Source organism: Dicentrarchus labrax, unplaced genomic scaffold (assembly GCF_905237075.1).
Source record: "Dicentrarchus labrax unplaced genomic scaffold, dlabrax2021, whole genome shotgun sequence".
NCBI lineage: Eukaryota > Metazoa > Chordata > Actinopteri > Moronidae > Dicentrarchus > Dicentrarchus labrax.
Window position 1 is genome coordinate 13,667,154 of NW_026136704.1, and position 24,028 is coordinate 13,691,181.

The following is a 24,028-nucleotide window of genomic DNA, read 5'->3' on the forward strand; positions in this document are numbered from 1 at the left end:
TCAGCGCGGTGAGTACACGATGGAAAGGCACTTCACCACATGAACTGTATACAAACACATTGAGCTTCAATACTTGAGTCAATGATTGACAGAAAATGCAGAAAGAGCCACTATATGAGTAAGTTAACGTGTAATGAATTAGTAGACAACTAAAATGAGAGACAATTTGAACAAAACTTGACTTACAACAAAGTTTTATTTATTGAATGCAGTAATCATGTTTAAGAGCAGCGTTTTCTACAGAATATGGACGTAGCAAAAAGTGGAATAAAGTTGCTGTTGAATAGATGAAATCCTTAAATACATCATACATTTCTAAATGCTCTAGAGATACTCTACAGGGCATTACAGCACAACATCATATTCAGTCATTTAATAGTAAAAGTACTGACGTAACAAACAGCTGACCTGGATCAAAACCTTGCTGGATGGGGGATGGAAATGGAATTTCAAGTGCAGTTTATTTAAAAGGCATGTCACACATTCATAAGGCATTTAGTCACGGCTAAGAGCTTTGGTTATTCACCGCCAATAATTTCATACAACATTGTGAAAACATTCACATCCCATTGGGTAAAACACAGAACCAATTTCCCTACACTAGGCCTTTCCATTTCAGAAACACACAGTTTATTGGTCTTCAGGATTTTTCAATTCATGCTTTACTGCAGCAAAACATTATCATCATCTGGTTTGTTTTGCAAGAAGTATTGCATGCAGTTTGCCTAATTGCCTTAATGTTCTGTTAAAGTGCAAATTCCACTTTCCACTTGTTGCCTGAACCAGCCCAAGTGTACCTTTCTCTCAGCTCTAAACCCAGGCCTGCCAGCCTGGGAAGAGTCTGCTGAGGTTTTTGGGGTCCATGGCTTGTTGGATGAGCAGGTTGACCTGGCCCCCGACACTGAGCACCGTGCCCTCCTCCACACCCTTCAGCTTCTCCTGCAGCCTCAGCAGCACCCGCTCCGCCACCTTGTTAAAGCTCTGGCTGTCTCTGCAGGAGGAAGAGCATAAGGTCATGACACAGAGCTTTAAGAGAGACAGAAAACTCTCTGAAAGAGAGCTCATCTTCATCATCTACTGCAGCACCTGGATTTACGGTGGTTGTCTATGTCGTCTCCCCCCATAGTGGAGCTGAGCGTTGCGTTGAGCTCCTGCTGTTCGTCATGCTGCAGGTAGAAGGCCTTCAATGGGCTCATGGTCCAGTCGAACAACGGGTCATACAGCAGCACCTGCACAGCACATAAACGTATAGAAACACACAAATGACATTTCTTTATGTGGAGATGAAACCATATTATTATCACTATCTGGTTGCTGCTGTTTACACTCCCCCAGACGCAAATTTAAAAAATGGATGTATGTATATAAATAAATGTAATAACTGTACATTTATACATTGATTTATTTTATGTTATTCTACTGCAAATTTAATTATGTATAGCATGAACGGACCGAAAACTTTTATTTTGTTGTACAACTTTGTGTTCTATAATGAAAAATACATTTCCTTGAGCCCTGAAATGTCAGTGCTTAACATGAGGTGAAGGAAATGCCAGTGATATTGGAGCACAGAGTCTGTACATTTATGTGAGTTGTTCCCATATTCTTACCTCTACGATAGTCAGCAGAGCTTCTTGAGAGCTCCTCATCACCTCTATAGTCTTCTCACAACATCTGAGCAGAGAAAAAATTTCAGCCAACAAAGCAATGCAAAGGCTAAGAAAATGCTGCAGTAGCCCTGCTTATTCACAAGACACATCTTAATCTATGGCTGGAGATATGTTGTTCTCTTTGTAATTGGCTTTTACTTATATATTTCTATTTATCATTGTCCTTGAAGGCACCACAAACACTGAAATGTTTTAAAAACTGGTCCCGCAAGTTCATTTTCACACTGTAGTGTCATGGACTTGCGTCTTAAATTGTGTGGCATGCATTTATTTATTATTGCTGGTATTTTGAAATTAACCTCACAAAAATGACAACTATGATGAAAAGAAAATGAAAAATTCCCAGGCTTGGTTTTGTATTTCATGACACCTAATATCAGAGAAGAACCATGATCTCCTCACCTTCTGAAAACTCCCTCCACTCCAGTGATGCCCATCCCGTCCACAATGTCTCTGGACAATCTGAATGGGACGGTCTCAGGAGTGGGGAGGATCTTCCCCTGCTCAAAGGCCACACCTGAACGCCACACGCATGAAAAACAGAGAGAGGGATGTGTTAGGATCCATTATACACCATGTATACTCACAGTCTTCATCTTTGTTAATTTAGAGCTACTGCCAGAGCCTATATATAATGTAATTTAAATCATTATTTGTCAAAACAAAACATGCACTTCGATCAAACTTTTCCAGGTGTAAATAGGTCTCCTGCAAGGTTACATAAGTACAGCAAGCTCAGTACACTCTGTTTACACAGCCTCACCTTTTTCTGAAGAGTCTTTGATGTTTAAATACAGTAAATGAAACTAACAAGTTAATGATTTTACCTAAATCGATGTGCACCAGTTCAGCAGTCTGCTCGTCAATCAGAATATTCTGGATGTGTCGGTCACCCAGGCCTACGATGTAGCCAACTGCAGGCACAAAACACAGAAGTCAACAGGTCATATACATATTATATATTATATTTCATTCCTTGAAATGTGTTATTATATCGCCATTACTTGTTAGAATGAAAGGAAATATTAGTTAAATAACTGTAATCATTTGTCTCCATGTCCTAATTTATACTTGGACTCAATAACAAATTGCTCATTGTTTGAGGGGATGTGGTCTTTTCTAATTCAATGCCTCCATGCTCATCTTGTTTCAATCAATTTATGACTGTGAGATGTTGATGTTGAGAGGTTGTGTATGTGTAGTACTGAACCTGGGGTGAATGTCCAGGACTGTCTGTACCTATAGAGGAAGTGGCCACGCTGCGAGTGTAAGCCAGCCGTTTCTCCATCCACACCGCGGGGTCCAGGAAGCGTTCCATGCAGAAATACCTGAAGACAGGCCTGAAGTTCCTGCACACCTCGCTGTAGGCCTGGAGCTTCTCATCAAACGCAAGCCTCTGAGCCTCCTGCAGTGACAGCACAACAGAAGATTAACAGGACAGGTTGTTAGTTTAGTGTATCTTTTCCATTCAACATAACTCTGTCTGAATTCATGCTTGAGCAGTACCATCATCTTCTTGCGGCAACACAGGTTGGTCCAGTCCCGGGGTCTGAAGCGTTTGTGGGCTCCTTTATTGGGATCCACCAGAAACTCCCCAATAGGCACTGTGCCAGAACACCACTCTAAGACGCCGCTGCGCTGCGAGAACGGCACTACCTGGGATGATGTACGAGAGACAGAACGCAGGTGATGCAATTGTAAGTGTTCTGTTTTTTAACCGCTTTCATGATGATGAAAATATTGGAATTACAAGTCGAAGACACAAAGATCAAAGGAAGTATGCAACAGAACAACCCAGTCCCGATTTATTATTCTCTTTGAATGAAAGAGCAATGGATTAAATATGAGATCACAATGTGTTATAACCTTGTATCGTCTGATGTTGAGCTTCCTTTTGCGAGTGTCTGTGTTGCGCTGCAGCAGCATGGAGCACATGCTGAAGACCTGCTGCATGACTGCATCCTGTCGCAGATCATCCTGACCCTGTTCACACCGTGAGGGCAAAGGTTACCGGAGCACATGTAGTATACTAAAGCACAGAGAGGGGCTAATATTGAGCCATTTTTTAATTCTGTAGTCTACAAATATTATTATTATAATTGTGTGTTTTTAATAATAATAATAATAATAATAATAATGTATAATAGCATACTGATCTCAAAACAGAAATTCAAAGAGGTTAAAGATTGGAAAAAACTGTTATTTCACCATGACTCTCCCGAGTGTCTAAGTGGTGAATTATTAGCCTTTAAGTGGCAGACAAGGGTTTCTACAAACACAAACATGAGCTCACACACACAAACACACACGCACAAGCTGTCTCCTGAAGAATGTCCTCATTATCAAAGGCGTGAAAGCATGTTTGTGATCTAACAAACTTTGTATTTGTCCTGGCACAAAAACAAGATTAATTATTAGCAAGAGCCAAACTGAAATGGAAAAGAACTCAAGTTAAAAGTGAGCCGGCTCCCCTTCGCTGCCGGTCAGACTTTAATCACACATGACAGCAGCTTGAGCTTCAAAGACAGGGGGGATTTGTTTAGTCACATGTTTCAGACAGAGAAAAAAAAATTCTTTGTGCATGTTTGCAACATGAACTCAACCTATTTAACCCAGAGAATCAAAGGCATACTTCACATAAGAGGCGCACTTACTTTGACCAGTTGTCTCCTGCTCTTGCCGTCGGAGCCGACACAGTCGATGATCTTTGGCAGGTTGACTCCTCCCGCCAGGTGATACTGGGGCACGAAGGATCTGACAGTCACCAAGTTGTCATAACAACCGGATGGATCGACCTATGTAGGCAATAGGCAACACGCTGTTTAAAGAGCATTAAATATTGTACATGTATATGTGGAGCCATTTGAGGAGCTGATTTGGTCTGGAGGAGCTTTGTGTCTTACTGTTGTTGATGAATGTGGAACAGGAAACATTTGATAATTACATTTTGATAAAACAAGATAATAAAATGTTTTAAAAAAGTTTTGTGAACTGATCTGTCATTAAGTGCCAACAATGCTCAAGCATCTTGCACCTAAGATCTTTGTTTCTTCACTCTAACATGAGGAAATTAAAGAAAGTGATATTTTACTAGAATATCAGCCAAATTAAATCTAATTAATCTTTTCTTTCAGTTAACAGGAAGTCCATTTCATCTGTAAATATTTAAGTGTTCTGAGAAACTATATGAGACCTTTCAAACAAAAATGATTAGAGATAATGAAAGAAGTTCCATTGTTTTTTTACCTTGACCTCCATTGTGGGGATGACAACCTCATCCAGGTCTTTGATTTGCATGATGGGCTGATCAGCAGGGATGGGAATAGCCTCTGTAATAAAAAACAAAGATACAAAGGATGACTCGGCAGCTGGACGTATACAGTAATAGACACATTGTCCATGTACGCCACTAAAAAACTATAGATGCTATATTTGAACCAATAAACTAAATACCTAAGTATGTAGCACCAGGATAAATGTTGGAATTTCTTGACATTTCAAGGATAGAAATCCTTGGATACTTGAAATTCCTCCCAGTGTGTTTGTTTATGTACATCACTGTGCTCCGACTACTCACTCTTCTCAGTCTTGTGCCTGCTGGCGTCCATATAAGCCAGAGTGATGTAGGCATCACACAGACACTCAATGCCTCGGATCATCTTGCCTCTCTTTTTCCTGATCGCGTTAATGATCTTTTGGGCCACATCTGAACGCTCCTGCATGACAAAACTTTACTTGAGTATATTATATTAGAATATTGATTCTATTTAAAACAGTATTTGCAATTAAAGCCAGAGGGATTTAAATTGCCAATAACAGAACTATGTTATCTTTATTTAATATAAACAGTATTAAACAGTATTAATTAATGCAACTAATTAATACTTAAGTGGGTATGGAAAACAGATCAAAGTAATTGTAAAAGTGGTGGTTAAATTTTTTAGTGATACACAACAAGCATCATGTATTCCTGCATCATGAATGCGTGACATGTTTGAGCTACGCGTGAAACTGAGACTTAGCGAATGCTCTCACCAGGTCAAACTGGGAGAGCTGCTGTGGAGCGCTCTTAGACAGCCGGCTCCTGCAGAAGCTCTCGTCTTTGTTGGCGTTCACCAGGGCGAAGATGATGAAGAGTGTGTGGTGAGGGTGCTCCAGAGACGCTCTGCGTATCAGCTGTGAGGAGAGGAAACAAGTAAACTTAAATAGACTTTTTTAAGATCTTTTTATGACCTATTTTAAGTCCATACAAGCAAAAAGGATATGAAGGAAAATGCTTCAATGCTGGTTTTGTTTTGTAGTTGTTGATCAATACATTTTCTGACCAAAACAGTGAGACTGAAAAATGCAACTTCATACAAATAATGTTAACTTCGTTAAACCAATACATTTTCAAGACCTGTAAAAGCCATTTAAGGCCTAAAATACAGATTATTGGATGTGAGACTTTTTAAGAACCTGTGGGCACCGTGAATATAATCTATTATCTGTATCAAGCAAAAATCTCCTGTTGGTAAGTTGGCTTTTTCAGGAATTGAGTGATGCTGGTTGGCCCTGATTTTGCACATACAGGAAAGTCATCATCATGAAAAGTCAGCTGTATACGGTATATGTTAATGTGCATGAAACAGTGTTGCATTACGTCGCAGAGGACATCATGGAATCCCGTATCATCAGTGATGCCAGATGCCATCTTGGTCCCCATGCGAGCAGCCAGCTGATACATGAGAGGCAGAAACTTGTAGGAAGGGATCAGCTTCACCCCCTTCTGGAAAAGAAAATTAAAAGCATTTAACTTCCATTTCCTTAAAAAATAAAAGGGCCTTTTTCCCAAACTTAAATGCAAAAATAAGAAGTCCAGCTGTGTTTTACTAACCTTCATCATATCATTTACGGCCTTAACGTCAGCATTCTCCAGCCAGAGTGAAGCCAGGCGAAACACCCAGGTGTCGTGCTCCTCACCTTGCTCCAGACACTGGATGTAGTTCTCCACCGCCTTGCACAAGAAACGCTGTCTGTCTGCCTGCAGGTTGGACAGGGCCTTCTCATCCAGCTCCAGCTCTCTCTGCACCTTTATTGTGTACCTGTGAAGTCAGTGGAAGAGCAATCAACCCTTGCTGGGATTTTTGTCTGCATATTATTTTGCCAGTTGCTTTTTATTTATTTATGTTATTTGAATTAGATTAATGAAAGTCATCTTTATACATGAAGGATCCAGTTTTTTCCTGCTGCCATCAGTGCTTTTAAAACACAGACCTGTTGGACGTCACTTTACGCTCCCTCATTAGGTCCACTTCCTCTTTGGCCTTCTCCAGCAGTGCCTGCTTGTTCTCAAACTCAGAGGAGTTCATGTATTTGTCGATGCTCTGGTACTGAGCATCAGAGAAGCGGGCCAGAGACAGGAAGGCCTCAGTCCGCTGACTCTGCAGCCTGGAGTCCTGAACTCCTGATTCCCCCTCGATCACCTCCACTGCCTGAGAGAACAGCAGAGGAGGGACGTTTATTGGTTAGAAAAACTCACAGCTTCATTTCGTTATTGAAGGAACATCAACAATTATTTATTTATTTGTTTTTTGTCTTATTGTTTTCTCTTCAGGGTCCAAATATCTCACTGTAACATGTATGCAACTGTGTGAAGCCAAACAGCTACAAGAAACTTTTTTTTGTATTCACAGTTTTGAAAATTTACTTTTTTTTCTCATTGTTCATATACCTGTGTGCATTACCTATGGACGTAATAACAATGCGTTTAGAAATTTGCATTTAGATGCACTTAAAAACCTCAAGAAATATCACTACAAAACTGTGACCTTATTCAGTAAGTTGGCAATGTATAGAGGCACACAGGTACAGGCGAACACACAGACACACACACTTGTGTGCAAGTATAAATAATACAATTTTGTCCATATAATTCTTCCGTCGCCCGAGGACATAAACTGTAAACTTGCAGAGCTTTAATATTTATATTCTGGGCCAACTCCTTAACTATCTGGACATAAATAAACAATTCATGTGTGTATTTATGAGTCAGGTGGCCAGATACTGCCTAGCTGATGGGTAATGACTAATTTATTTCTCCGAGAGAGGCACGAATATGTGTGTACTTCAGTGTGTTTCATATATTATCAAATCAAATCAAATGTATGAATGTATTTATGAAGCATGTTTTAAAACAACCCTTGTGGACCAAAGTGCAGGTAGAGAAAATCACAATTAGGAGAAACACAAATAACAAGAAACCCCGACATAAAAATCAATGCCCCCAGCTCATAGGAACAGATAACACATTGGTGCAGCAGCCATGGGTTTGGCTCTGACCTGTGGCCCCTTGCTGCATTTCCTCTTACCCTCTCCAGGTACTTCTCCAGTATTATTCCGGGGCTTTCCAGGCAGGTCTCAGCCAGCCAGTTACCACACAGCCTGAGGCACTCGGTGTACACCGGGGCCAGAGCAGGATTTAAGTCCACCTGGCCAACAAAAAACAAAGAGAAAAGTTCAATGAAGCGTCTTGACATTTTGGATTTTACTTACTTTAAATGATCTGATGAAGGATGCTGAAGATGGTGATGTTTAGGAACATCTTACTGTGTTAGACTAATTATAAAGTGATGTTTTTAACAAAGATGCTAAATATCCATTGATAGTGATTGACTGATATTTAAGTGTGTGTGTTTTTGTCTGACCTTTTCCTCAAGGTTGTTTATCATCTTTCTCAGCAGGCCGAGGGCCAAGCCCTGCTCTCCCTTTGCCCAGAACACCTGGGCTTCCTCCAGGTGCCATGACGATACAGGGGATGACGCCCATGACCCTCTACCACCGTGCTGCTTCATCTGGAAGACCGCCCGCTCTGCAAGCTGGACAGAAACCACAACACTGTGAGTATTTCGTAGTTAACTGTTCTTTCCATATTCACTTGGAAAATAAAAAGCAACCATTGCACACACACTCAAGGTGCTACCTGTGTATTCCCAGCCTTGCGAGCGAGTCGGCAGAGCTCCATGAGGTGGTCAGTAAGCACAGAGCTGAGGTACTGGCTGCTATCAGGGTCTCCCACCCTGGACAGCAGGGTGTGCTGGGCCACAGAGCGTGCAGCAAGAATGGGCTCCACCAAAGCGAAGTCGCTGTCAATAAGCAGCTGTGAGTGCTGCCGCCACTGGCTGCAAACGTCCCTCAGAGTCACATCTGAGAAGGGCCTGATATGTAAAGCACATGAAGCTAATATTCATTAGCAATGTTGCCAAGATGCCAGGAAGAAGACTTCCACACTAAAAAGGTTTGGCTCTGTCAGGACTCACCTGGAAAAGAGCTGTTTAACACTCTCCAGCTCCCTGATGCTCTGCAGGTTCCTGAGAGCCGGGTAGAGAGAAGAAACAGCCTCTAGACTGCCTCTGCACAGCTCCTCCACCTCTGCACCCCTGTGAAAACACACAAGCACATAGATGGAGGAATTATTGCAATTATAAGTGAAATGGAATTAAAACTTGACATTTCAGAAGTGTCTAAATGTCTACGGTACCTGGCCAGTTTCAAAGTTTCATCAAATACGGAGAACTCTTTGTCTCTCAGCGCTTGCAGGGAACAAAACACTGATTCATGGAAGCCAGGTCTGGATTTCTCACTCCTGATACACCACATTGATTGGAGGAAAAGAGATCTAAAGTTAGAGATTGCCTGTGATTCTCTGATGGGTAACAGTGTGTTTACGCCCCGTTTGCCTAACCTCTCTGGCAGCTCACAGTCCCACTGTGTGTTCTTCCAGGCGGCCTGGAAGCGTAGCTCTCTCAGCTCAGCTCCCCACTCCACCCCTTCACTCTCCAGACCCCTCATATAGGTGGCAAGGATGCTGCTCAGACCAAAGTTCTGCAGGCCCTGTTAGTGTGACGGGGAGAAAGAACATCAGTACTGAAGAGGCTGCATTATACTGTACTGAAAGCATTAATACCTGAATTTTGTTTTTGGACCAGAGCAGTCTATTGAAATAGTTACGCTTGTGCGGACGTTACGGGCATCATACCTGGCGACACATGGGATACAGTTTGAAGGTGAAGTTTGTAAAATACTAACTCAAAATTTATTTTTCTCTTTGTTGTTAATAGAACTGTATTTAGTCTTCAAATATTGTAGTTTGGTTAGGATTTATTTTTTCAGTTAAATTTGTTAAGTGTTTAGTATTTATTCAAACATGACATGCCGTGTAAAAAAAACAAAACAGGGCAAATTTGCAGTGTCTTATCAAGAGGAGGGGGCGCTGTTCATTGTAGTATCTCCACTTTCTGGTTCATTCAGATGACACAGGTGTATTTCAACAATGTCTAATAGAGCTTTCATTATTTTACCTCCACAATTCCCACTTGTCGAGTGACCTCAGGCAGAGTGGAGTTAAGGTCGTATGAAGTCAGGGCCTTCCCCCACATAGCCTCGTGCTCATAGGTTCGAATCCTATAAATTAGTATGACAAAACAAGCTTTGTAGTACTGATAATGATGCAGGGAACAAGTGATAATGTGAAGGATGGTGAGCAAGTCTACATGTGTCATTAATCTGGTTATTGACTACCTCGTTAGTGGACTGGTCATCGTCTCCCCGCCACAGCCATACAGACTATCAGGCTCTCCAATGCTCCGATACACCTCAATCAGCAGCTCCTACAAAAATGTATTGAGAGTCATACACAGAACAAATGGGAATAATTCTTGCATCAGGCTGCACACTTTTTTACAACCATTTACACTGTTGTGCCCAAACCCCTGTACATTACAATGCAAGGTTTGTTTGTTTTTAGAGTTTTGAAGTTGGTGGACATCACACTGGACTCACACTGAGCAGTTATAAATCAAACTGCTACTGTTATTTTCAGGTGGACATTCTGCATAAATACATCAGAAATCTGAATTAGCAAATTTGGTAATTTGGTAAACAAAATGGTCAATGCAAAAATGTAACTGGCATGCAGAACTAACCTGCAGACTAATGTTGGTGTCTTCCATACTCTCAGTCAGACTGGAAATGGTGAAGGTCTGGCTGTTCTCTTCAAAATTGATCTTACGTGTTGCTCTGGACTTGGTTCTGAAGATATGGTGAATACGTTGATCAACTCTCTTAGATAAAACTCTCAAGACCCAAAATATATAACCCAGATTAAAATAATCTTATGTAAAGACATTAAAATCCCATCTAATATCCCCGTTAGCTAATGCAGCACATCAGCTACTCTTCCTGGGGTCCTTGCATACCTGCGACTTTCTTCTATGTTAGCTTTGATCTTATCGACATAGATCTCGGTGTACAGCAGAGCGGTGAAGTGCGCTGAGCAGGACTGAGCAGCTTTGGCCACCTCCAGGTAGTTCAGTTCCAGCCAGAAGTTTGAGTCGCACACTGTGCCGCAGGAGTTGCTGGAAGAACAATACAGTATTTATTTCACACTGTGTGTCAGTTTACATTAACAGAGACACGTCAGTCTGCCATAGCAGAGTCCCTTAACATTTACTTTTATCTAAAACACATTTGATTAGAATAACATTACAAACCTATCAGCTTCCAGTGGTCTCTGCTGGTGTCTCAGATAGTCAATAACAGCAAGCATAGTACGCAGTGAGGTCTTGTTGTACAAGCCCTGGCTGGCAGTGTCCGACTCTGTAAAGAATAATAAATACTTATCCTGAATGGGATGATGACAGTTATCATTTCCATTCACTGTCAAAAATTCTGCATGTGATTTTAAAAACTCGCCACAGGAAATGATACATCATCATCATTATCATGTATCATACTCTCAAACTTACCAGAGTCAGAGTTGAGAGGTGTGGCAGACCGACTGGAGGCCTGAGCACTTTGGGAACAAAAGCTGAAGAAGTCCCGAATGTGGGAAGAGAGCAACACCCTCCACGAACCATTAGAGTCATCTAGAAGGATGGAGTGAATGATGAGGGGCAGCAGCCTCTGACAGCAGTCCACCCACACCTGGAGGGAGACGGAGGAAACACGGTGAGGTTAGATCTGGAGCTCTGGATTAGAGGATGGATTTCAAATGGAAGTGGTTACACAGTAAGCTCACAGTAAGAAAGGTTACAAAGCATAAGAGCTCTAAATGTGACGTCCATGCGCTCACCAGACATAGTGGTCGTGACAACAGCAGAGCCTCGCTACTGACTCCTCCACTGTCGAGCAGGGCGGTGCACAGAGCCTTCAGCCAGGCCTTGTGGCCGCCCACCTGGGGAATCCAAAACACCTGAGTCTCCAGCTTCTCCCTGGCCTCCAAACTCTCCTCAGCACTCACAGCTGCCACCTAATCAGGGCCAACAGTCAATGAACCGATTGGACATTACATATGCCTAAACCAAAACCCACATTCATACTTACATCAATGTTTGGACACAAAAGCACCCACCTTCTTCTTGGCCTTTCTAAAGGGATTGAGGTAGGCCAGCATGGGGTCTCTGTTGTCTTTGTGTTGCTCCCAGAAGTCGACTCCAGACTGGGTGGTGAGGATGTTCTTCACGCACTGAGTGGCTGCCTTCCTCACCTCAATACTGGCAGACAATCACAGTACAGAACACAGTTAATATCAATACAAACTGCTCATACAACAGACTTCTAACAACAAGGAGAGACCAAGGATTCATCATACCGCTGTTGAGTGAGTGCGTCGTTCATGCAGTTGAGGATGATGTAAAGAGACTGTGACTCAGTGGAGGTGAAGAGAGACACAGCCTTTTCATAGAGGGGGTCTCTGCCATGAAGCAGGGCGATGGTGGAGAAATCCACAGGACCCAGTTCTCCCAGACAGCTGCCTGCTGCCTCTGCACGAAAAGATTTGTGTGTCAAAAACTGAAAACGGTGAGAGTCCAGACATGGCAGACAAGTTATTTGACCTACCAAGAATGTCGGCTCCTCCAGGGTGGTTGGCTGCTAGCTTACAGAGCTGCAACAGACTGAGAACCAGCTCCACCAGCACACTGTCAGTGGGGTCAGCTACAAGGATGCAGAAAGAGAACATTTAGAACAAGCCCATTGGTTTAATGGGCCACAACGTTTTTTTATGCACAGACCATTTTTCCTTATCTAGCATCATACCCTGGCACTCTTTAAGCAGCTCTCTGATCTGTCCCTTGTTGTCATGCAGCTTTCTGGTCAGCTCCTTCAGCCCCTCAAGTCTGGTCAGAGGTAAGGAGTCACAGGACGTCACTGACAGGAAGTGGGTTATCTCCTGTAAATAGGAAACATGGAGGATGTAGGTCTGCATTGTAATTTAGGATGGTTCATCTTCATTGATAACTATGGCATTTCTATCCCTCGATTTACTTGGATAGATGATGCAAACACAAAGATTTTAGTTAGGCCAGTACCTGTCTCAGCGTAAAGGTCCCAGTGTTATATTTGAGTGTGTGCTGTACGGATCGCAGCTCTCTGAATTCAGGGAGGTCAGGAAAAGGCTCCAACCTGCTGATGGCTCCTTTTAACTTCTGTTGATTTTCTATCACGAGAAACTGCAAAAGACTGAGCACCTAGAGGATCAGAGAGAAGTAAAAATTTTAATATTTGGCTCACAAATGCTGAAAGGAGGCAGATATTTCTCTCAAACAGAAATACAAACATAAATGTCACAAGGGGAGCTTGATAAGTAAAATAAATCATCACTACATCTTATAAATTATTAAATGACGTAAAGCACATCATGCTGAACTGCCAATATCAAGTAGCAACCAGTCCACCCTTGTGTCGGGATGTAAAAGCCCAAAATTATACGCTATTGAGGTTTTAAAGTGAATCTTTTGCACTTGTTAAAACCAAGGAAGTGGGTATTCTTATCCACTACGTAACATACCTGCAGTTCTGCAAAGTACATGCGTTCTTAAATACATTATTTGTCTTCATCACCCATAAATTACACAAAATCTGCAAACTTGTAAAACAGAACATTCTTGAACTGACTCCCTTGCCACCTACCTGCTGTGAGATAGCGGGCCGGCTGGTCACCTGAGCGGTGAGAGTCCCAATGATGACCTGTAGGTGGCAGTCTAGAGCATCATCACAGAACTGCAGAGCCGCCTTACACACAGAGGTCAACAGGTCGCAGCACAGAGAGAGGCTTCGATTAGAAACCTCATCACACTGAACTGGTCTGAAGGCGAGAGAAACACAAACTGGTGTGACTGACTGTCTATGCAGTATGATTCCGCATGTAAGTGTGTGTGTGTGTGTGTGTGGGTGCACCAACCTGCTGTTGATATAGTGAATGAGTGTGTAGATGATGTCTCTGAGGACGAAGGCCCAGGCTCCTCCCAGGCCATCTTTCACCTCCCTGAGCAGCAGGTTGACAAACTGGTGATACATGAGCAGGATGCGATGGCGTTCGTAGCTGTTGGTCGTCTCTGCTGCTCTTTCACACACTGCCAGCAGTATCCTCTGAATAGAAATCTACAGCACAAAAAAGGGACGACAATCAGGACATCATATAGAACAGGGGAAACGTACACAGTTAAATAGGTTTTAATAGTCAAAACTAAAAAAAATATGGTGATCAATGTTAAGTTCCATATAGGGGATAACTCACAGGAGTTTTTGACAGAATGGCTACCAAAGACTTGTGGTTTGCACTGTGGCACTTGCTGAGGTAGTCCAATGTCGCTTTAATGACGTAAGAGGTGAAGTATGGCGGGTTTGGTGCAGGGTCCAGTTCCCTGAGGGACATTAAACAGTTATTTAGTCATACATTTTCTTTCCTTTTTCTTTGAAATTTTGATTGATAGAAAGAAAAACTACCTTTATTAACACCAAGGGTGAAACTGGGGTTTTGCATAACAAAAATATAAGAAATGAATGAAGAAAAAAAAAAAACAGTAGTAACAGTAGTAACAATAGTACAGTAGTAAAAGAAATAGTACATATTAACTTCCAATACCCTATAAAGCGTTTCAGGTCCCCTCTGTCCTCTTCAGCTCCACCTCCCTCATACAAAGTCATCAGCAGTTCCACCACTATGTCTGCCAGGTTACTGTGGATCAGGTTGTCAATTTCCTGCGGACAGACATGAGGACAGCCATGTACAGTTGCCATTCAATTACCTACCTTTACTCATATGTGGCACACACTTCACATTGAGCCCCGGTTAGCAATTTATTCAGACTGGGGCAACGTAGAAATCTAAAACTAATGTAGGCAGATGTTACACAGCTGTTTACCTGTTTGCCCAGACAGTTGGCATCTTTGAGCAGGTTGTACACTCTGTGGGCCTTCTCTCTCTGCTGTGCAACCTGAGCATCCTGGCCAGACAAGGCAAAGTATGGCAGGATGTTGACCATGATCTTGGGGAAACAGTCGGCCAGTAACTCTTTCCAGTCCTTCTCAAGACACCTGCCGATAGATTTCACCTGCTCAAAGTCATCCAGGAAGACCAGGTGGGGGATCAATACCTGGTAGGAAGAGCTTTAAGAGGACATAAGACAACCGGGGTGTTGGATGAGTGATCGATGTAGGATAATTGCACAATCTTGAAAGGATCAAAGAATAAACGTTGCGACAAAACAACATCCAGTCGAGTTTATTTCCTCACTTATAGAAATCTTTGACCGTGTCGTGGTCTAGGAGGGTGTAGGGGAAAGATCCAAGAGTGTAGCGATCGTCCGATTGTCTCTGTGCGAGCCACTCTGCTACCAAATAGTACAGGTGAGAAGTGACAAATGTTTTCACGCCTCTGTAGCCCAGCGCTCTGGATACACTGCCCAACATCTGTCACAGAAAAGACATGAAACAGCTCATCTCACTCAAGTATCAGATTAGTAATGCAAAGTCAGCTTCACTTGTCAATTCAGAGTTCTGTCTCTATTGTATTTTTCCATCTGCATTCATCATCTTGAACCTCCGTTTCCACAATGCACAGGGCCCTGATATTGTTACCTTTTTGATCAGCTGCTCCTCTATATTGTTCTCCTTATAGGACTGGAAGAGGGCAAACAGAGACTGTTTTTCACAGACTGGGCTACAACACAGCACAACAGACAAACTCTTCAACAGGGCAGCCTTGCGGTTTAACGCCTCGTCCTGCTGGTCCTCTGAAGAGCTGCTTTTCTGTGTAGGATCACACAGACATGAGAAGAATTAGGAAAATCGACAGAAAACTCACACACACAATAAACTGTTCAAGAACTCATGAACTTACAGGGAGCCTCATTCCTTCCTGAGCCTTCAGGTAAATAGTCTCAAATGCTGCCTGCTGGTGTTTAAGTGGCAGCATTTTCCTTTTGTCTGAATGCTCTGGTCTCATCTCCAGAAACAACCTGGATACACAGGAGAATAATAGTGACAATCAGATCTATGATCCACTTAATTACTTCCACGTTCTACAAAAATGTATCCTGATACATTATCAGTAGTGCTAAGACAGTGTACCTTTCCACTGACACGGCCACCAGCATGCGGACGTGGTGGTGAGCATCGGCAAGGTAAGACGGAAGGATGGCGGACACTGGGTGATCCTCCTCTCCGTCAGAACCTCTGATACTTAAAACTGCCCACTTACAACACGGGTCAGCCTGTCAGAGGGGAGAGATCGGACAAGCACAGGTGTGAAACTTAGTGGTACATTTTTTATTCTCAATTTTTTCAATTTAAAAATAATTTGTGCATCCACCCCGTGATCCAGATCCGCTCCGAAATTGAATGGGTTCTTCCTTCAGCCATACCACACGCAAAGTTTAGGAACATCGTGCCGGTAGTTTTTCTGTTATCACAGACAAACAAACGGCACTGAAGAACTTACCTCCAGCAGGGCAACCAGACATCGCACTAAAGCAGCTCGTACAGCTGCCATGCATTTCCCCGTTTGGCTCAGAGTGCTAAAACACAATCACACAGAGTGGTTTAGTTACTATCAGACACTGAAACACACACAAATTATAGACAGATTATGCCTGAGAGTGGATACAGAAACAATGATTCATGTTGCAGCTATACCTTCAAAGTGGAATTCAAAATAACTTTCTGACAGGACTACCAGAAGATGCACATATTACACGTTTTAGGACCAGGTTTACATAATCTCTTATAGACCAACCATGCAGCTGTTCATTCTGTAAAGATATGCCACTCACCAGAATCCAGACACCACTTTTAGCAGAGATCCCTGAACGTGTCTCATTTCTTCCGGCATGTGGTGGGTTTTTCCCAGCCTCCTGATGGAGGGTAACAAACCCAGCAGAACAGCAGCACAGATTTCTTGGTCCTGACGGTACTGAAAACACAGGTCCCTGTAAATACAGCACAACAAACAGACTTGAGTCTTGTGTATTCTCAACACACATTCGGTTAAATACATAAAAAAATTATTTGTCCTAGAAAGATTTCCCTACGCTAGAGGGCGAAGCAGTGAATCGAATTCCTCTGGAGAGAGCGAGTCTTCGGCAGGAAGCTTCTTCAACAGGACAAGATACTGGAAGAGAACCAGATGTTAGTGTTCATCAGCTGCACCATGATCACCACTGCAACCATGCCTCTCCACAGCAGCTGCTACCCACCATGTTGAGGTGCAGGGCTTTGCTGAAGTCGATCTGCTCCACCAGTAACAGCAGCCTGCGCCGCACCTCCTGTGGTTTAAAGAGCAGACCGTGGACGGGCTGGACGGAGCCACATTCACACAGGAACTCCAAGACTGCAAGGAGAGCCAGGTCCTGTTGGGCCAGGTGATCGTCTGCTAACAGACTTTTTGCACCTGCACAGAGGAGGACAGAACCGTGATTTATTTACCTGTTATCCAGTTTTCTTTAACCTCTTCTGCTTGATATAAGCATACCTGAATCAAGATGTATTAGCAACAATCAAACACAACCAATGCATGGTGCTATGGAGTTGACCTAAAACAGTGCTAAGGTGTGTCATGCTCAATGGACTAAATACAAAATAAAGTAAATACAGCGTTGAAGCTAAAATGCTACTAACTAAAGCTGTACATCGTGGCTGCTTTGGATTTTAGTCTACTGGAGCTACTGTCAGTGGAGATATTGTTGACTCTCATGTCATGGTTTTCCCTCCTTTCGGCTGTTAAATGCCAGTCCAAAACTGTAACTGTAGAACAAATAAGCCATGTTTGATTCTGATGGGCTAAAGCTACTGAAGTATATACACCAAATTTTTCTAATCACTGATTCAGAGAGTAAATCATCCTTTCTTACCTGGCCCACAGGTAGCGTCATTGTTGTCTCCCTTCTGTCTGTGGGTCCCATTGCCACTGCTGTGGGATTCTTCACCATCATCAAACAGGTTCATGTCGTCCCCCTGCTGAGTTCTGCTCACATCCCAGTCATCCATATGATCATCTTCATCCACAACAATGGCTCTCTTAGAAACGCTGCTTAACTGAAGAGACAAGGAAATAGGACTAATCCAGCGCGCCGTCTCTCTGTTCTTAAAATGAAGATTTCCCCTTTTTAATCCTCAGGACATACACATCTCAAATATGCCGTGTACTACATAGAGCATGTCACTTACCAACAGTTTGCAGATCTCAGCAAGTTCACTGGTGAGACTGGCTGGCAGAATCATAATGAACAGACTGGAGGAGATTGGAGACATTTTATCCTGCAGAAGGAAGGACACAAGATTTACTCCCATAAAAGGTTTTTTGACACCAGGCTCCATTTTGAACGTGTGCGTGCATGCAAGGTCCATAAATCAAAATACTTTATTATTTCAGGCTTTTGTCACCTTCTCTTTTCTGTTGGCTGACTGTATGCAGAGCTTCATGACAGATCTCAGTGTGCTCATGGTCCCTTCCTCTGTCATCTTCACTTTAACACTAGAAACAAAACCACTGAAGTCCTGAGCCAGGGCCTGGTAACAAGAACACACAAACAATTATTCATTTCATTATATGCTTTGAAGTATTGTTTTTAATGTTCCCTGCGCTGGGTAAATCTACTGTATATTCACATTTCAATCAAACAGATGAGTCTGAACAATACCTTGGCTTTAGTGAAGAGCTGTGTGCGGCAGGCCTCCTCCTTAGTCATAAACCCAGTGGAGACGTAACCTGCCAGAACACCGGTCAGCAGACTGAAACAGCGCACCAGACACTCTGGAGAGGTGGCCTGAGACTGTGGAAGGGGAGAATCAGAATAAATACCAGTTTGTCACTGTGATGACTACACAGACACACATGAAATACACAAATATTAACTTCCACTCACATCAGGCGAGTAGCAGTTGAGCAGGTTGTCCGCCACACAAAGCAGGGATTGCTCCAACTTGTTTCTGAGGCCGGGGATGGCAGCGAATTGACCGTCGGTTGAAGCAGCCTTCACTGATTCGTCGGTCCCTCGCGTCGCTGAGGGCAGCATGTTGAAGCTTAACTGCAAGTACAGCCTCTCGATCTCTTCCTGGTTGTCTTTGGCGTTGGAAGAGGTTTGTTCTTGAAGAAAGGCACTTTGGAAAAATGGTTGAATAACTAATTATTTCTATTCCAAAATGACATATCATTAAGTGCAGAGAAGACCAAGAGAAGAGTTGACACCAATGCAGCATGAACTTAAAATCAAGTCAAACTAATTGTGTATTAATAAGGATGCCAAAAAACAATTGATACATGGATTGCGCTGAAAGGGGGTGCAAGGAGGTGGAGTCGTTATCATGTAGGTGGTTTTGGTACTCTTTTGTATAATTTCCCTCACCTTTCTACTCCTTCAGTACCCAGCAGAAACTTCAGGCCAGTTCTTGTGTCTTTCAAAGTCAGGGAGACCAGGATGTTTGCAATTAGATTGTAAGGAAAGTCTCTGCACAAAAGATCAGAAAGAAAACATATATAACAATATATTTACAGACTGTATTAAAAACTTTTTTTAAATAATATAATTTCTCCATAAACAATAAAGTTCTAAAGCAGGATGAAATCAGTCAGATAAATCCACAGTTAAGATTGAAAAGCAGCACAACGTCAACCTGCATATGATGGGGTGCGGTCTGGAGCTATCCTCCATCTCATCGCTCTGATCGGTCATGAGCAGCCAGGCTATGAGGGTCTCCTTCAGGTTAGGTGATGGAGATCCCTCTGTGACCCCCACACAGTCCCAGCCTGAGCTTGAGATGAGACTTTTAGGGACCGGGCACTTAAGCAGGGCATGGGCTAGACAGAGAGCAGCGCCCCTGTGGAAAGAGAAATAAAGGGGCTATTTAAATGCAAACACAAAAACACACACATTTACTACAACAACACTTCTTCAGTATTAACAAAGATTACATTCATGGCGGAGACTTACTGAGACGGTTTACATGCTGATCCAGAGAAGAGCTTCCAGAATTCTCTGTCCATATTGATCAGTCCTCCCTGGACAATAGAGCTCAGCAGGTCCAGGCTAAGAGCTTCTGTCTGGGGTGAGCTGACCCCTCGCAGTGCCAGAGCCCACACCCGACCCCACAGCCTGCCCAGCTCTGCCCTGTGGACTTGGGCCCTCTCTGGGTAGCGGGCCTGGCACAGGGCTACCTCCCTCAAACAGCGCAGAACATACGGCCACCTCTCTCCTCTCCGCTGCTCTGCCAGGAGCGGATACAACATTGACAGCAGTGGGACCAGCTCCTGACTGGGAACCATGGACGGGTACTTAGAGGTGAGCACTGCAGTGATCTGCAGCCTGAGAGGAGAGAATGAAAAGGAATAGTTTTACATGATCCTTCATCTGGAGTGGGTACAGTCAGAGAAACAACACATTACTATTAAAATGTTCCTATATTTATTGTGTGTTGGGATTTTCATACCATGGTATGACATCAAAGTCATTATGCTGAGGCTGCAGATGGTCTCGGAGGACTTCCCAGCCCAGCTCGATGCGGCGTCGCTTGCTGGCTGCTCCATGAGTGGGACTGCCCATGTGGGTGGCTCTGGCCTGGGTCACCTCCAAGACATGGGTGTCATTGTCCTCACTGAACAGCTACATGCAGATAAAGAATAATAATGTTTTCAAGACATTTAGATGTACTAAATAACTATATAATGTCATAAACATAAGCAAACAAAAGTGGGATTTTTTCTGTGTGCATGCATACTTGAGAGTTGATCTCCATTACCTGGTGGCAGATGTCAGCTGTGAGCTCAATGAGATTGTCTTTGACAGCTATGCGTCTGGTCCCTGTGACGTACTTCCCTCTGCTGCCTATATGGCTAATTTCTCTGATTAAAGATTCATACAGGTTGTAGAGCAGACTCCGCCACCGGATCCAGTCCTCAGCATGAGCACCTTTAAAAATTACAGGGGGGACAACTAGTTATTGGTGGTTTGTTTGAGGACAAGCCTGTGGTTTCAAATATTTTATTGCATTACCTTTACAGCATGAGTTTGCAATCGCAAACAATTTTCCAAAACAAACCCAGAGTTCAGCCACTGGTTTCCAATAATTTCTTGGTATACATTTTTTTTATGGTTTTTGATTGAATGCAATTTACAAAGTTTGCTTGATACAGGTAATCCATTGCAACTCCTCTTTAGTCCAGTTTAGTTTAGTTTAAAATGTTTGCCATTGTTACATTACTGTCACTAAATAATGCAGTTGGTCTTCTTAGTATGCTTCCTTGGTGGTGCAATTTGAACTTTTTTAGACCTTTATGAAGGAAATTTAACACCTATTTTACATCCCTACAGGCAAAAGAAAAAAATTTAAAAAAATATGAAGGATATCAAGGAAAATCTTTGTTGGTTTCATGTTGTTTTTGTTTTGTAGTTGTTACAATGTGATCAATATATTTCTTTCCCAAAACACATTTAAAAGCAAGACTGAAAAATGCAAACAAGTAACATTAACTTTTATTAATCTGATACATTTTTAAGACGATTATTGAATTTTAGACTTTGTAAGACTTTTTAAGAATTTTTTAAGACCCAGCAGACCTCCTCTAGTAACCCACTGTATTAATTGTATTAAAGAAAAAGGAGAGATCACTCTACCTGTGTCCTGTGTCTTGGCTCCTTTTGGGGTGGTGAGCACAAATCTGCAGATTAAAGAACTCAACAATCTCCTCCTTGAGAGCCGCACTGGGCCTCATGTCTGCCCAGACATACAACAAAGAAGGCAGAAGCTCCTCTCCCAGGTGACACACCCTCATCCGGCAGTTCATAGCAGCAGATCTCAGGAAGATGTTGAGAGCAGAGACGAGGTGCTCCAACACAGTCAAGTGTTTCTCCTGCCTAAGGGGGTGACAGGAAAACAAGCATTCATTAACTAAAAGGTGCATATTATGTTAAGAATGGATTAAGATATAGTTAGTGAAAGTCTTCACCTGGCATTTAGCAGTGCTTTGGAGAAGAAGCTGAACAGAGTGTTATTGAATCCTTCGGTCTGCATGCAGCAGCCCTGCACCACCGTGTGGATGACTCTGCTCACCAGGACATGGTTCATGGACTTGGATGAAGAGTTGAACAAGCGACAGTAGACATCCAAAAGAACTGAGGATCACAGAAATAAACAAGTGGATTCAGCAAAGTGATTAGGCAAGATGGTATTACAATGTCGGACACAGTAATAACATAACAACAAGTAAGCTTCTATGAGTGTTAATGACATTTTGCTATATATCATTTATATAAATATCCAACTGACTCTGCCACTGCTGTGGAGTGATGTCACACCAGTACTTGCGTACAGACAGGATGTCCTTCACTAGGAGGCTGCTGTACTCGTCTCCAAAGGCCGAACAGCTGTATGAACTCTGCAGGATCTCCATCACATGTTTCAGCAGCTCACTGCACTTTAGGCGAGGCCCACCTGCAGAGAGAGAGACACACAATGTTCAAAGTAACTGCTCTGAATTTCTGCTGTTTTCAACTCGGATAAAGTAAATATAGGAAAGATATTAGACACACGTACATCGTATTGTAACGTTTAACTATTGGGTGTGCAAAGACAGTGCCCTTACGTTTGTTTGCGTAGCGAATGAAGTATTTGATCAAGCTGCACATTTCAGCCATCTTCTTCTGCCGTAAGGCCAGTGTAGTTGCTGTGACATTGGATTTACTTGATTGCATGCTTTCTGTCTCCTTCTGGACATAACGCTGCAGAAATCTGACACGGAGAAAAATGAGAGGATACACAACAGTACAGAAAGTGCTTATTTATTGAGGCCATTTTCTCTGACAGATGACTGAAACTGATGAAACTAAAACCCTTGATAAATTACCTAAATTAACACAGCAATTCCAAATATAGAAAGCAAAATTTCCATTTCATTACTAGGCATGGTGAGGTTCCCCATGGGAGTGATGCAAAGAAAGAAATTGATGAAATGGAAACATCTAGTTTGCAAACTTAAGTAAATATTTGCAAGAAGTTTGCATACAACCACACAGAGCAAAAACATGACTTCAATTACACAATATATCGTCATATGCCTGTTCTGTTGAAGACGCAGACTACCTGAAAACAGCATCCCACGTGAGTTGCTTGGAGCCTTTAGCTTTAGGTCCGGAGGTACGATCCAACTCCTGCACAACCTCTGGAGTCCGAAGGAGCCGTCTGAAGTTCTCAGCTTCTTTCTGGAGGCGTGAAGAGAGGATACGGCTGTCAAACTGTATAGGACTCATACTGTGCTCACTGGTTAACCTCGGCTACAGCGAGGCAGAGGTGTAAATACATGTTTACATGAAGGTGTGATTACCTTCCTCTCTGTCGATTTGTCACTCTCCAGCCCCCTGCAGCAGGCCAGGAGATCATGCAGAACCAGACTCATTGTGCGTCACAGTGGAGGAGAGCAGATTATCCTACCTGCCAGGACAGGATGCTGACAAGAGAGCGTGTTGTTATTCGTCCATGTTATTCCTACACTAGAATCACAAAGCACAGATATCAGCTTTCCTCTCCAATGCACTCAGCTGACAAACTATTTAGATAAAATGACAGTTTAAGTAGATACCAGTTAACCAAACTCCTGCAAATGACTCTTTAATCACCCTGGCCTTGAAGACGAGCTACCTCAGAAAGACAACAGTGAGCTTGATGCACAAACACCCATTCAAACCTACTGTCAGTGAGTCAAACATGCGATCTGAAGCCCTCGGCCGAACCACTGACCTCTGATGGCTGTGCTGGTTGTAGTTACTGAGCTGTCACACATGCAGCTGCAGAGATGTTAACTGTGTTACAGCCTGCTTCTGTGCTAGTCACAACTTTGCCATCTTGACACACGCACGGCACGCACACGTAGACCACGGACCACGCAGGAAACTCCCGCCCCCGGAGCAGCAGTGCCGAGGTCAGATCACTTCCTGGTCGTGGCCAGAACGGAGCGTGTCCGGTAACTTCGGTGCCAGCGTTAAAACAAACGCACCGTGTGGACGGGAGCACTAATATTAATGTGATATAAAGCACGTAGAAGTAATGTT

General features: G+C 42.9%; 1 protein-coding gene across 1 annotated transcript; it reads right to left on the bottom strand.

The window, feature by feature from the left end:
• Positions 1-177: 177 nt before the first annotated feature.
• atm (ATM serine/threonine kinase) lies at positions 178-23,858 on the bottom strand. Its single transcript, XM_051399187.1, is given in 64 exon segments — positions 178-991; positions 1,087-1,229; positions 1,611-1,674; positions 2,073-2,187; positions 2,498-2,584; positions 2,910-3,075; positions 3,177-3,326; positions 3,537-3,653; positions 4,325-4,465; positions 4,917-4,999; positions 5,248-5,386; positions 5,706-5,846; positions 6,313-6,438; positions 6,547-6,754; positions 6,927-7,144; positions 8,021-8,140; positions 8,357-8,527; positions 8,632-8,866; positions 8,969-9,088; positions 9,190-9,294; positions 9,394-9,542; positions 10,010-10,112; positions 10,230-10,318; positions 10,634-10,739; positions 10,907-11,065; positions 11,201-11,306; positions 11,456-11,633; positions 11,782-11,958; positions 12,061-12,202; positions 12,301-12,472; positions 12,549-12,644; positions 12,747-12,879; positions 13,019-13,177; positions 13,620-13,794; positions 13,891-14,090; positions 14,227-14,353; positions 14,575-14,690; positions 14,855-15,098; positions 15,226-15,401; positions 15,570-15,740; positions 15,832-15,949; positions 16,062-16,204; positions 16,432-16,507; positions 16,763-16,918; positions 17,021-17,100; positions 17,186-17,379; positions 17,840-18,023; positions 18,156-18,245; positions 18,372-18,497; positions 18,629-18,760; positions 18,854-19,088; positions 19,334-19,435; positions 19,602-19,805; positions 19,919-20,290; positions 20,415-20,587; positions 20,724-20,893; positions 21,599-21,626; positions 21,628-21,838; positions 21,931-22,096; positions 22,251-22,415; positions 22,567-22,712; positions 23,064-23,182; positions 23,305-23,470; positions 23,669-23,858. Coding segments are annotated over 63 exon segments (9,270 nt in total). The 5' UTR covers positions 23,377-23,470; positions 23,669-23,858; the 3' UTR covers positions 178-810.
• Positions 23,859-24,028: the final 170 nt, after the last annotated feature.